This window comes from Anopheles maculipalpis, chromosome 2RL, assembly GCF_943734695.1.
Source record: "Anopheles maculipalpis chromosome 2RL, idAnoMacuDA_375_x, whole genome shotgun sequence".
NCBI classification, from domain to species: Eukaryota; Metazoa; Arthropoda; class Insecta; order Diptera; family Culicidae; genus Anopheles; species Anopheles maculipalpis.
The window spans coordinates 1,230,632-1,245,160 of record NC_064871.1 but is presented as its reverse complement, the minus strand read 5'-3'; the positions used below and the strand labels follow the sequence as shown (position 1 = coordinate 1,245,160).

The 14,529-nt window shown below is 48.2% G+C and overlaps 2 protein-coding genes and 1 non-coding gene across 3 annotated transcripts; 1 reads left to right on the top strand and 2 right to left on the bottom strand.

Moving 5' to 3' along the window:
• Positions 1-2,313: 2,313 nt before the first annotated feature.
• On the bottom strand, positions 2,314-2,395 carry Trnas-aga (transfer RNA serine (anticodon AGA)). Its single transcript has one exon. It is a non-coding gene; the product is annotated as a tRNA-Ser (tRNA).
• A 4,734-nt stretch (positions 2,396-7,129) lies between these two features.
• On the bottom strand, positions 7,130-7,976 carry LOC126559030 (kallikrein-1-like). Its single transcript, XM_050215132.1, has 2 exons — positions 7,497-7,976; positions 7,130-7,434 (listed from the first exon to the last, which is right to left on the bottom strand). Exons 1-2 carry the CDS (start codon positions 7,857-7,859, stop codon positions 7,144-7,146), a joined length of 654 nt encoding a protein of 217 aa, XP_050071089.1. The 5' UTR covers positions 7,860-7,976; the 3' UTR covers positions 7,130-7,143.
• A 5,967-nt stretch (positions 7,977-13,943) lies between these two features.
• Positions 13,944-14,529, top strand: LOC126559380 (general odorant-binding protein 56a-like). The gene is made up of 3 exons (XM_050215530.1): positions 13,944-14,017; positions 14,098-14,244; positions 14,303-14,529. Exons 1-3 carry the CDS (start codon positions 13,964-13,966, stop codon positions 14,513-14,515), a joined length of 414 nt encoding a protein of 137 aa, XP_050071487.1. The 5' UTR covers positions 13,944-13,963; the 3' UTR covers positions 14,516-14,529.

Below are 14,529 nucleotides of genomic sequence, written 5' to 3'. Positions count from 1 at the left end.
AGTTTTAAATGTAATTCCATGGAAAGAGAATGTTGGTGCAAAGATCATTTCGTGCAGCTATTTTCTTGATGCTTTTAAACCGACGCAACAAAGCATCACCGGTCAAAAAGCTTCTCGAGGAACCGTTTTCGTTGAGATAAGCGACATCGATTTTTCATTATCTACCATTTCCGGTAGCTTTTTCGTGAGGACTTCCGAAAGCCCTTTTCTTCTGACGGTTGAAATCTTGATGCACATTTGTTAGTTTGACTTTGTTCAACACTTTCAACGGGAAAACGAGAACCGTCAGTCGAATCGATTCTAAAGCTTGCCCGACCCCAACTACTCCAAACACACATAAGCCATAAAGCCGTCTCGAGAATTCCCTTCGCGCGCACAGCATCTTCCCCGAACCGTCCTTTCTCGGTAGAGCTTTCTCGTGTTGTCAGCTTGTGCAAGCCCTCGGCAAGCCACAAAAGCGCTGCATCATGAAAAACCCCAACCCCAAACCGAACTCCAATATGTGTGACCTGCTCGGTATCCGAAAAACATGCCATCCGCACCACTTTAGGCTCCGAAGCTCCCAAAGCTCGACCGAATATAATATCCACACGCTCGGGAAGAAGGAGGTTGGGCTCCAATTGGATCGGGCCCGAACGACGAGACGAGCGAAAGCTAATCGATTGCTCTACGCGCCGCAACAGCCGCGAGCGAACGAAAACCCGTGCGCACGTAACCATGGTAACGAAGGAGAAAGCGAGAAACCGACGAATAATTTCAGTCCGATCCGATCGAGTGAGGACCACCTCCACTGTTGGCTGATCGCCTGGCAAAAGTAGAGCATTGTTGTGGATGTCGTAGCCGGCGTTGAGCCCCGAAGACGTCCGGATTCTTGTCGGAGTGTTCCCCAGCGCCCAGCGAGCGCACACACGCGACCGCGAATCGGAACTATGTACAAACATGCGTGCGTGTGTGGGGAAGATCATCGCACAGGCAATGGCGTGGTTCGCGGTTTCCCCAACGCAGTATCAGCAGAGCACATGAAACACACCACACAACGGTACTGCCCCTATCGCGCGTGGTTGGGGAGCGAACTTACAATTCCCCCCCGTTGTATGGTTGGAGCTGGCCGGACTCGCCGCTGATTGGCGTACGGCGAAAGTTCGCTTTCGATGACCACCACTAAACTCGATATGCCAACACCGGGAGCGCAGCCATTTGGGGAGGCTGCACGCATTCTACCAGCTCACGACTGGTCTCAGGCTGCCCCGAACAAGTGATACAAGCAAGTATTGTAATCGAAGTCGTAGAGAGCGTCAAACAGATCGAGTCATGCTCAGCTCTACAACATCTTGGCTTGGTTTGGGGCGACCTTTTGCCATACTGCAGACTGGTAGAAATGCCTCCTCAATTCTCTGAGACCCGGTTATTTTTTGTCATTTTCTCTGGAGTCACGCGGGCACTCGATTCGAGCGAGATTTTTTCTGTCGTTTCTCGAGAATGACCCACAGAAGAAGCTGCTGATACAACCACACATACATTCATTCGGCAGTCAACGGCGCTGAAAAAAGAAACCAGTCCCTCGGCCAATCGATGGTGCCTGCACACCGGATTGCGTCGGGTAGTGAAGGTGTGTGGGAATCATCCTCCCCGTTGTTGGCGGGTTTCCTGCGCACTGGTAGATATACGGGGCCTGCTCGAAGTGCTGAGACACTGTTCTGTTCAATCATTTTCTTTCTCGCGTTTCGACGATTGCACAAAATTTGCATCCGGCGAGAATGGTGAAAACACGGCCACGGTCGGGCTGACGAGCTCGGGCCACCACACAACCTTCCAGATGATGGTGTCGCATTAGTGTTATTTTTCAATGATCATTAGCGAAATGGCTGCTGTCATCATCATGATCGCCTTCGTCTTGACATTCGCCATTCGATTTGTGTGTGAGTATGTCGATTAATCGGTGTTTTCTTCCTTTTCGTTGCAAACGCGCCGGTAAGGTGCCCTCCAAGAAACGGTACAAGTTCCTCCGATCCTGGTACATTCGTGGATAGATGTTACGAGACATTTTGTTTTGTTTCGCTATTGCCGCAACACACAAAGCGAAACCGATGACGACGGCGCGACAAAAGCTAGGTTCCGCCTATCCGAGAGGTCTGGGCCCTTCCCTTTCTGACAACTCGAGCCAAGCTGTGTATAACCTATCGTGTGATGAAGATTTCTCATTACGAGGGGTTGTTTTTTTTTTTTTCAATTTTACTGTACATGCTCAAAGACGTAGGGAGGAAAAAAAATATCAATATACACAACACGTGACGGAAAAAAGAGCTTTCGCTCCGCAGTCGGTAGGATTCGAACCTACGCTCCCAGAGGGAATCTGATTTCTAGTCAGACGCCTTAACCGCTCGGCCACGACTGCTTGTCGAGAAGATAGGTGATCAAAGCCGTACAATAATCCAACTCACCAACACACTCATCCAACACGCTTGGTAGCAATACCGAACACGCCCTACTGCATCGGAAGCGAGCTGTTGCACTGCATCACAGTAAAGTGCATTCGCTGCGTTCAACAGATCGTGCGCGAACGAAATAAAAAAAACAATGATCGTGGGTTTTTACCCTCTCTCTCATAGCGCGTGTTGCATTGCCCTGCACTGAATGCGCTTGCAGTTAGCAGCAACGGTTTCCCTCCCTTGGCTTGGGGCCGTTGCATTGCACTGCCCTTTTGCAATCGGGCTTTAGTTCTTAGCTAGTACAAATGTACCGCCGCGATCGGCTGATCTCTTGGTAAAAATGTTGCCGAAACATAATATTCTCGCGGTTACCAAACCACCCACGGTGAAGGGCTGCCGTATAAACTAGTTTAATCGTCTTGCAGCTCGTTTAAGGGATCACTTCCTATTAGAACAACCCTTCCACACCACAAGCACAATACTGATAGTTGGCCGCGCCATTATAGTGCACTTGCACACTACCTCCTGCATCGCATTGGTGCATAGTGGCGTTGCGACTCCTGTGGTCGCAACAGTTTCGCAATACACGCCACGATACCGCAGCTGGCAGCAGGCGTAAGTTTCACCCTTTAGTGCGATACGTTCGCAAAAGGGCTTTTACGAGGTGGTCGCCCTTCGCGTAACGACCAAGGGCCGCTGGCTAAGGCGAACGTATGGAGAATGTAGTTCGAAATAATAAGTAAGAATGCAATTGAGAAGCATCGTTAAAGGGAGCCCGAACGTAAAGATGCATCGCGCCAAAGTGCATCAACAGTGTTTTCCGTTCAGGGTACCGCAATCGAATGGCAAAATGCAACTGGGAAAATGCTTCTTGTATGAGAATATATGAGAAAATCATTGAATCAGTTTTTTTTATTAAAAGACAAAGCTATTTAAGCCCCAGGACAAGAGTTTAGGATGTTAAAAAGTTATCAGTTAAAAGGAGAGATTGCTGATAAACTATACGTCCAACTTTTCCAAAGGCTATTTCCTATGCATATCTTCATGGGAGTTCGCGGTTGCAAATAACTGATGAACCGCGATTTTTCTTAACTAAAACTTTTAGCATTTTGAGTTTCTGTTTCGAGTTTCCAATTCATGTACTGTGGCCTTTTGATTTAAAGAATGCTCACATATGCTTTATTGCAAAAATAACTTAATGAAATTATTTAGACAATTTTGTTATATTTTCCTATAAAAAAAACCTTTTAAATTTTCAATTTTTTTTCACATTTTTATTAATTTTTTAATTAATCAAATAACAGTTAAATTTCTGAACCAAGTACGGAACCGTCTTTCGGTCTCATTAAGTTGCGTACCCCTGCCTTGCCTTGCGGATGTGTGAGTGAGATCAAACATTGACTGGTACCGTGTACCAGCCACGACTGGTAGCAGCCTCGTACCCCGCAAGAGGTGTCCGACGCACGACGGCCGCTGCGCGATGGCGAATCACGACGAATTTCACTCGCCATCGCCCGGGATGAGTTTCGCGCGTAAATTTCACAGGTTTGTACCGGGGTCGCATGCATTTTGCAGGGCTGTTTTTGGAAGTCGGTTCGATCGCCCAGCCTTCGTGGTGCGGTTCGGTAACCTTCGGGACGTCGACTACGATGGCGCTGTCACGTTTTCATCACGTCATGTCGAAGGGACCACCCGGAGCGCAGTGAACAAGGCGGATACCGTTACCAGCCGGCGTCGTTCCCAAGCCGAGCGTCGACGTATGTACGCTCTGTTCGGTCGTCATGGTTACGAGTCAAGTTCAGTGTCACGCGCGTTCGCTCGCGGCCGGACAGTGAAATCCATGGTCGTGGCCTCATTTTGTGTGGCCCGGTTTGATGTCAGGGTCTACCCGTTGGTCGTTGTTGGTGCTGTTGGTGGCGTCCGGTTATTTCACTTTCGTTTTCTTGTTCCTACCTTTTTTAGACAACGGCCAGGGCAGCAGCGTTTGTAGCAGGTCGCCGCCACTCTACACAGCACTACACTGACTGCGGTCGTGGCCGTGCGCGCACACGCCGTCAATGACATGGCAATGTCCTTGGATGAATCTGCACCAGGGAGACATGCGCAGAGCAGGGCGCTCTTAGTCAAGAGGGCAATCAACTCTGCTCGTTGCGGTTGTGCCGCGTACGTACGCTGTGTGTGTGGACAGTGAACGAGATGCGCAGTTACACGTCCAAAGCGACGTTTAGTAAGGGAACATTTTGACCAGGGCGTTACAGTAGCGTTCACCAGTGTTGCTATGGTGATTTTGTCTGTTCTATCCACCCATGAAAAAGCGCGATGGAGGCGTGTTTAGGAAATTTGAACGAGCAGGAAAAGGCACCAATTATTGTTGCTTTTAAATATTAATGCATTTCGCTATTCTATTGGAAAATGTTTTCAGCGAATTATGAATGTGATTGACTGATTGGATTGATAAATCACAAATCACAATGACATCAATTGAATGAAATCGCTTGTAGTGCTCGCCGAGAATTGCGACACAATCATTAAAAACGAAAGCTGGGACACATCGCTACGACACAGCTCACTAGGGACGCAGACGCTTGCCGAATTATGGCAGCGGCTGGTAATAATAACGTGTAATATTGTCGTTATGCGCATGGGACAATGCCAATTAATGGTAATACATTCGAGGCATTTTGTTTTAAATTAACAATTACTCTTCTACTGATTGATTTCGCTTGCTGATGTCCCGCTTTAGCGACAGAGGGGTTTCTGCTCTTTTCGCACGACATACAATAACGCACTGTTGGCGGGTTGTTCTGTTGCACCGTTAGTATGCAATCTTGGTACTGATGTCGCAGTGTGAAGAAGTGCGATTTGTCTTTGACACGTCAAACCAGCCGAGCATCTTGGAGACAAGTGTAACCCCCAGAGTGTGATATCGTTGGTCGAGTTCCCTTGCAAAGGGACGAGGGTACATGGAGGAGAGACAGAGGGGGAATGGAAACACAACGATCGCAACAAAGTTGCACCAAGTTTCGTCGTGTGTTGCGCGCGTTCGTGAACCACATGTTCAATTTTGAAATCGTCCTACCCGGCTGTCAGGCAACGAGGAGGAAGGCTCACCACCAGCTGCAAGCCGTACAGCTCTAGTGTGGAGAGATTGTACTCACCACACACCGGCAAGCAAGCAGCGAAGTGCGTTGCCATGGCTGACGTCATCACCATCATCATCGCCAACTCGTTTTGCTGTTGTTTGCTCTGCGCGGTCATGCGCCTCCCGGCAACATTTGTATGCAAATTATGATAGAATTAGAATAGGGCTTCAGAACGTGGGGAGATTTCTGTTCTGATCTGTTGGCCTTTCGTTCGAATCACCTTTGGCAAGCAAACTTGTTCAGTCACCATGGGAACCGTCTAGTGTGCGTAGTGGGCATAAATGCTCGCTTCAAGTATCATTTCAACTGAGCTTGAAGGATTATTTTTATTAAGAATCTGCATTTAGTTTCTTTCTTGCCAATTTTGACGGCAAACCTTTAACATATTTTTCTGCAAATTTATTCCAAATTGTTCGGTAAATTTCAGAGAAAATTAATTAATTAAAAAACGCTTCTTTTGAACACTTATTCCTCCCATGGTGTGTTGCGAAAGAGTTAGAATTAGAAGCACTGCCGGTTTGCGCGGACATTCGCCTCCTTGGCGCATAAGTTCTTGTTACTTCGGTTCATATTTTTGCTGGAAAAATGGGTCCATCCCCTCGTAGTTGCCAGCAGAACCGGGATTCGGCCGTATCCGATTGCGAACTGCTGGCACTCTTTTCGGGCCCGACCATGCGCGGACATTGCCCGCACTCACACACACGCATGCACGCACACGTGTTGTCTTCCATCCTTCCGACGACACAGTTCATCCCATGCGTACGTCACGTTTGAGGTAACCTTCTCCAGGTTCTGCGCTGTTGGACGAAGATTCGTTCTTTTTCGAACGGATTCGATCTTTCGGATTCGGCTTGGCTCTGTAATACCGGCTGGAACGGGGAACGGACATTCCCTGTCTCACTCGGTCGCGTTTTCTTCGAGTTCGACGGCTTCGACACTCTCTACACCACGACTCCTGGTTGCGTTTTGCTGCAATAAAAGAACGCGCACATCATCGCGTCATCCATCGCTGTCTTGCAAGCAACCACGTTATTTCTTGCGCTACCTCCGCACGTGGCTGATAGCGTCCTACTGCCCTGGTACCGTTTCCCAACGAGACAATAGTTTTTGGAGAAAACGGACCGACGGGCCTGCTAGCTCGTAGATTCGCCGGATGGCCTTAACCGACTTCGCCAGGGTTGCTGCGAGTCCGGGACTGCCGGCGTTCGGTTGAACTCGTTCGACGCGCCGTGAGTGCATGAGGTTCGTTTTTCGGAATCGAATAGGATCGAACTCAGAAGTACGAAAAATTTCACAAAACCCACCCGGACAACAGCCGGTCAGTAGGTACACCATGTATCGCCACCATCAACGCGTCTGCGCACGACTATCTCTCCCAACGCAACAAACCGGCAACGCAACCAAACCGGTAAACGTACACGTGTTACCGTTCTTAACAGCCACCCAGGCAAAGTGCTGCAATATGCTTTCAAATGTACTTTTGACAGAATCCTGTGGTCCGGATAGAAATGATCGAATATCGTCGATGTGTACATTTATTTGACCCAGTACAGTACATTTTATTGACCCGTTTACTTTATATGCTGCTCAATCCAGTCGACAAAGTAGGCGACACCGGTAAAGATGTTTGGTCGCCAGGGAGACGCACAGGGAAAGGGTCCCCACGAAACTAGTCCTATTAGAACGGGTTCTTCACTCACGCGCGTTCCGTTCATCGTGACTAACGGTCCACCGGAGTCGGCCGAGCAGGATGCTTTGGATCCATCCTCCGGTCCAGCACACACGTTCGTTTCGGCGAGATGACTCACATCGTACCACAGTTGTCGGCAATCGTCGTAGTCCACTAGCGGCAAAACCACTTTCTAGTAGGGAAGTGATTATTATATAGGTGCATTTTGTTCTACAAAACATCTCAAGTACTCACTCGCAGTGTATCGGGATACTCCGGAATGATGGCCGGTGTAACAGCTCCCCAACCACTAACCAGGCCACTTCCGTGAAATGATTCATTTATCGTTGGCAATCGGATCGGTTTTACATGATCTGTCAGTACAAACGGATGGGCAACGCGAATCAGTGCAATATCGTACGGACAAACGGTCCCACAGTACTGTTCGTGTACGATTATAAGCTCCATCTTTCGTCGCTGATTGTCCTCCTCGCGATCTAAGACGTTGTGTGCCCCGGCCACTACCTCTGTAAATCCATCTGGAGTGTAGGAAGTTTTACAATGCGCCGCCGTCAACAGCCAAGTCTCGGTCAGTAAAGCGCCACCGCAAAAGTGCATCGGTGTGATGGAAGCATTGTTATAATTCCACTGCAGTGACACCTGATAAGGCAGCTCATGGGGTGCCGTTTCTTCGCCACCTATAATCCTATTAACCGAGGCGGACAGTACGGGACTCACAAGTAGCGCGATCAGAGCAAAAACGAACGAAAGATTTGTATTCATGCTGGACACAGAAACACACTGCACTATGCACCACAATCGATGCGGAAATGGTGCAGCGCGATTGTGCCATTTAGCTATTTATATGGTGGTGGTGAAGACATCAAGTGGCATCAACTAACCCGGCTGGATTTGGCTTCAAGTTTTAGCTCTTGTTTGTTGCTAATCTACCGTTAAATCGATGGCTTCAACTCGCAAAAGAATTTCTTTCTTTTCATGGCGAACTATTTAATGTTTAGGCATTTCATACTCGTCATTCGTAAATGTAGTTCATCTGCGAAACAATACAATACTTATAATTTAAGAGTAAGAAAAGCATCCGGCAATGCTCTGGGGCGATCTATGCTTGGAAGACACACGCAATCCGAAGTACACCTATCGCTTCGCATACTATACTGCTAACGGATCGGGTCTAAAACTGAAAACCAGTTCGCAGCACCACAGAGAGCAAACCCTGGCCAGTGCTCACCCTCCGAAGGGAAGGTGTGTACGCGTACGATTGGATAAACAAACCAGGCCCAGCCCATCATCATCGTGTGGTCGTCGCTCGGTTGCGTGGTCGGTACCGATCGGAACGGGCGAACAAATTCCTCCACATCAACCTGCTGTTCTGCTACCGGGGGATTTACGAAATCTCGCGAGCTCCGACCCCAACAAACTGGGGAGCAGCATCGTCGATAGAGCGCGTGTGTGTCACTTCGACACCCCAACCAGACCGAAGCACAGTCCGTGGTGATGGTGGTGGTGGTGGTTAAAGTTTGCCAAAAAGTTCGTAGTTTTGGGTAATGCTCAATGGTCTTGGGGTACTACAATTTTGGGCATCCGCTCGTCTTCCCCCCGGCGATTTTTTTGGCAATGCACCAGGAAATGCAGCCAGGGTGGCCGGTGTTTGTAGCCGTACACGGGGGCGTGTAACATCCGGATGGTAGGGAATCTCATTATCGCAGTTTCAGTTTTCTACATTTTCTTCAAAAATTTTATCCAATATCACAGGAGAATAGGGCACTCGGAAGGTGGCCTGTTTTCGGGGTTTTTGGGCGCCCACTGCCCGACCGAAACATGTCTGCATGTCCGCGCGCGCTAGTCAGGTGAACAGAGACAGAGCGCGTACGAGCGCGTGTGAGCGAGCACAAGCGGCGACACGTGGCGAGTGTACGCGAACGGCGTCGGCGTCAGCATGCGGAAGCGTTGGTGCGTAACGCCACGCCGAATGGGGAAGCACCAGCACACGACGATGTTGGGTGAACGAGCAAGCGAGCGAGTGAGCGTGTGCGTTTGGTTGTGCATTTTATGAATGAGAGAACACACGCGTTTGTTGGGGGTTTTGTTTGAAAAGTTGAAGAAAGGTAACAACGGACGATTCTTTCAATTTCTTGTTGAACGATAAAACGATTGAACGAAGTATAAGAATAATTGCATTGTGCTGCTCGATTGCCACAAACGTGTTCGTTAACATGGAACATTATCGCATGTTCTTTAGCTCTCCAGTTCTTCGCGTTTACCGTGCGGAAAGCACAAACAAGACCGCCAAAGACCGCGTGTACGCGTGGTTTCTTTACCTTCTTCGCGCTGTCGGTTGGTTAGCGTTGCACATGATGCCCATGCGTTTCCGGACACGGTTGGCTGGATGTGCTCCGAGAAAAGGCATCGAAGCCCTGCCCAAACCCATGTGGCCCTGGTAGAATGGATAAAATTTTTGTTGAAATACCGGAAATTGAAATTCCTCCACGAAAGAGAAGCGAACGCCAACTTCTCGATATCTATCTTCCTGCAAGTGTGCGTGCGCACGTATGTGTGTGTTGCCATGGTAACTCTACAAAAAGCTCTTCGACGCGCCTGCTAGATGGTGGCTTTTCGGAAGGCTTTTCGCAACTCGGTTCGGCATTAATGAAGCTCTTCCTTCCTTCGGTGGGCTTCTTGTTTTCTAGCCTAGAACGGTAAATGGTCGGAATGGGTCTGCTCGGTTCGGTGAGTTTTATGCTTCTCAAACTCCTTCTAGCCTTGTCGTTCGTTTTCCCCCGGCCGAGAAAGAAAGATGTCCGAAGACGAAGACATCGCCAGCGTCGGGGTTGTCTCTGGGAATCGTGCCATATACCTGCTGCCACCATCTTTCTAACCGGTTCGCCAGCATTTATGTTGGCTATGTAAACAAAGGGGGAAGCTACACAGAGCGCAACATAAAAACCCGCCGAAGAGGTAGAACCCAACGAGGAACACAGAACACAGCGGCACAACAAAACCGAGGAGACAGCGACAGCACAAGAACAAGACAGAGGAACATAAAACACGGCACGGAACGCAGGGGAAAAAAAAAGATGCGCACAAGATGAGCGCGGAGAGAAGCAGCAGGCATGGGCGTGTATGTGGTGCGTGCGTGTGGTTGTGTGTACCGAGCGTGAACCAGATCCGGACCGCCGGGCAGGCAGCTGGCGTTCGATGGGCCGCGTTAGCATCCGATGTTTCATGCTCTCTTGTTACAATTTCAGAAAATGTGCAGCTGAAATAAACAACGCTCACTCGCTCATGTCTGTTCGTTTCGTTCTGTTTTTCGCTGTTTGCGCTTTTCTCAAAAAATTCGACTGCTTCGATGGGTTGGTTGCCATAGGGGAAGCACCAAGCAGCCTACCTCGATTGCAATAGAGCGCGTTTTTCCTCAAACTCTAACGGTGGTTGTGAGTTTGTGCGGCCCGAAAGCTTCAGCCTCTAGCTCCTCTGGCTCGTTCGAGGGCTATTTGCCGGCTAGATCGAGCGCGGCCGGTGAAAAACTGCAGAAACTTGCAGAAAACGGGCTCGAAAGCTTCCGGAACTCATGTCGGGTGCTGGTGCTGGATCGGGTTTTCTGCTCTACTCGATAGTTGCGCTGCTAAGCAAGCATGCGAATGGTGGGGAATCATCGTCTTAAGACACTCGGATGCATCTGCATTGTCCGGTGCGGAACTAGTCTGCAGCCGTGGTCCTAGGCCTTGCCAAATGCAAGAGCAAGAGATGAAACTAGTTTTGTGCTGGTCTACGTTTTGCGCGGGAACTGGTTCGATCAAAACAGCTGTTGTCTGTTGGCTGTGATAGCAGACACGTGTTACCAGGGTGATGCGCTTTCGGATGCGAACTGCCAGTCGAAACTGGAAAAAGACCATTAATCGACTATAAAAGTACTAGAGGAAGATGAGTTTCTGTAGGTAACATCGTGTTTTGGGGAGTTTTTAGATGAAACAGTTGTAATAAAAATGTATATAAACACACCCTGGCGGCAATGCTCCCAAAGAACCCGTCACCCGTCTTTTGGGCCATCCAAAAACCCCTCTTCTTTGATTGTGATTGTGTTGTACGGGTGTTTCTGGTGGGTAGCTCTGCACATTGGGACGATTTTATATGGGTTTTCATAAAAGTTTACTACCCATTTTTATGGCTCTTTCGCACCACTGTACGAAAAAAAAAAACCATCATAAACCGTCCCATTTGATGTGATGGTGGCTGGTTTCGTCGATCGAGTTGATGGTTCAATGTATACCTTCGAAGGGTAGGTCATTGTCGATTTTGAGGGATGTGTGTGTGTGTGTGTGTGTGTGTGTGTGTGTGTGTGTGTGTGTGTGTGTGTGGATCATACATGTAAAATTGAAGCAAGTAAAAGTCTTGAAACAATTTATAACGAAAAAAGCATCAAATGTTATTCGGACGAATGGTAAATCAACACTCGTGTGTGCCTCAAAATCGATCGCTTTTCTCCCTTCGGCAACACAAGAACTCGCTCCAGCCGAAGAAGAAGCGACCAACGTCGGGCCGCGTCGTTGTACGAAGCGAGAGCACACACGAGGGCGCAAAGATCTCGGAATTTCGAGTGTGGGAAATTTTTTATCGATCCGCAACGATTCGGCCAGGAGTGAAGCACTGGCAGGAGGCACTAAAAAACCATCCCGAGAAGGACACACAGCGGCAACACTGCAAACACACATACACATCACGGTGCCGAGTGCGAGATAAATCGATCGAGAATGGTGAAAAAACGGTTCCTTTGGCTCATTTCCACCCTTCGTACGGCGACCGTCTGGGACCGGTTTTTCGAGGCTGGCAGGATGTGGCGGCTTTTCCCCTTTTCCTGTTTCGTTTCGGTTCGATTCTAACCGTGCTAAGCAAAGGATAATACAGTTTCGGGGCAATACCCCTTTGGACGTACGGTTGAATTTCACATTTGCATTTTACGCCTTTTTAAGGCGGTTTTTCGAACCCAGAAAGTGGCTGTTGCACACGCGGATGTGAATGCAGAAACACACAGAAAGGAGAAAACATACTGAGAGGGTGAGAAAGAGAGAGAGGGAGAGAAAGAGCCGGCCGAGCCGGTCGACAGGCTGGGACCGACAGCATCCAGGGCAGGACCGGCGCGCGCGCTCGTGTGATTTTTTCGATAATTTATTCGAAATACTGTTTCTACCAGCGTGCCAGGAGCGTACGGAGGATTCCCGGGGCTGGCCGACGAGTTGGCCGAAAATTGTGTGTCGAATGCCAGGCCAGACAGACACAGGCAGGTAGCTGGGCAGCGGGGGAAGGGACGAATTTAGAAGTAAAGAAGCAGAAGCTGTACGATGATGTGGACAAGGAACACGAGACATGAGGCACGAGAACAACTTAATGATGATGATGATGATGATGATGGTTGCATGTTCGGGTGTGTTTTCGGGTTTGTGGTTTGCGTGCATTGGAAATGCATTTCGAGGTAGGAATGAGGGGGGTTTATGATCTTAATTATAGAGCAGTTGTTGAGCCAGACAGTTGACGGCTTTTTCTTTATTTCTAATTTATTTTTCTTTTCGATTATTAATTAGTTGTTTCATTTTTCAATCATTTATCTTGTGCCATAACCTAATCAATCATCTTTGTTGGATCTTTTTCTGTATTTAGAGCATGCTGCCATATCAGTTTTGAGCGGTGGTTGTTTGTCTTAAGCCTGTTCCTTCTGAACATAATACAATGTGGAAGGAAGCAGGAAATGGACTCATGAAAATGACCTATAAACTGCACGCTGCATCCACACAGATAGTTCTCAGTGCTCTTAACATTCACCTGAACTAGAAGAGTGTGTTTTTTTCATGATTACTTAATGGAAAATGTTCTCATCGCTCTCATCGCATGTTCTCTAGCTTACATCCAATTAGTAAATGTATTATTTGGGAGCGATTGTACTTGGATGTTTATGTTACATTTAGGATCAAATAGGACAATATGATAGACTTTTACTTCTTGGCTTTACGACTAATTAGTCGTCCATCAAATGACATAATAGATATGCTGAACCTAACGTAGTTGCCGTGTCCAACCGCCGATGTCGCCTTACCTCGGCTCAAATAGGGAACCTTAAATTAAGGTTAGTTTAAGGTTTAGATCATCCCTCATTTGTTCGTTCGATAAGGAAATGATAACCGAATAATGACCGAAAATGGCAAATGGAACGGAATACTCGTGTTACAATAGATGATCGAACTTGTGGTCCATGAATTGTTGCTCTGTAGACGCTTAGATCAGTCATTTGATCCAAAAGATTAAGGTGAATATGAAAGATCTATCGTAGACGTCTTTGAAAGACACATTCCTACAATTGGAGCAAGCTTTAAAGGTCAACACAGAAAGGAACATAACATCGGAAGCAGCTCCCACACAACAACGATTTGTGCTTAATCTTATTCTAGCGTGAGATGATGATGATGACGACGACTGTTGATGAGAATCAATTGAGAATCAATAGGTGCAATTATCATTACAGACGCTTCTAGCGATGGGATAGAATTTTTAATTATCTCCAACACTTCCCCCCCAACACAATCATACTCCAACCCCACGGCCACAGTTTGTGTTAAATATAAGATTCACAACCAGGAGATAATTCCTCGCTCAGTTGTTGTTCACAGCTCCAGCGTATCGGTTCACAAAAAGGCAAAGTGTGTTCGCAAAAGATGGCAGCGAAAGTGCTAATCGCGTTTGCCACCATCCTCCTGACCTTCGCCGGGGTAAGTCGGTCAAGGAACTCGTTTGACTCGTCCAGAATGTGATTGATTGATGGAGTGCGCTTCTCTTCTTCTCGCAGCAGGTCGTAGTGGGTCAGCAGGAACTGTCCGAACTGCCGGAAGTTAAGGGATACAAGCTGCACTGCATCGAGTCTAGTGGAATTACGGAGAGCTCGGCAAAGAAGCTGGCCGCTGGTGAAGCCATTAAAGATCCGGATCAAGCAACAAAGGTGACACATTATTCACACACTATTAGCATCTGTTAGTCATTTGCTCCTCTGCTTCCAGTGCTTTGTCCAGTGCTTCTTCCAAAAGCTGCGCCTGGTGGACGAGCAGGGCGTCGTGCTGAAGGACAAGCTGGAGCAGTTCCTCACCAAGCTGATGGATGCGGACAAGGCGAAGGATTACGTGAAGCAGTGTGACCTACGGCGGGCGAACCCATGCGATACGGCGTACGCCGTGTACGATTGCTATTTGGGCAAGAAGGCCAAGTTGTTTTGAAAAGCCAAAATAAA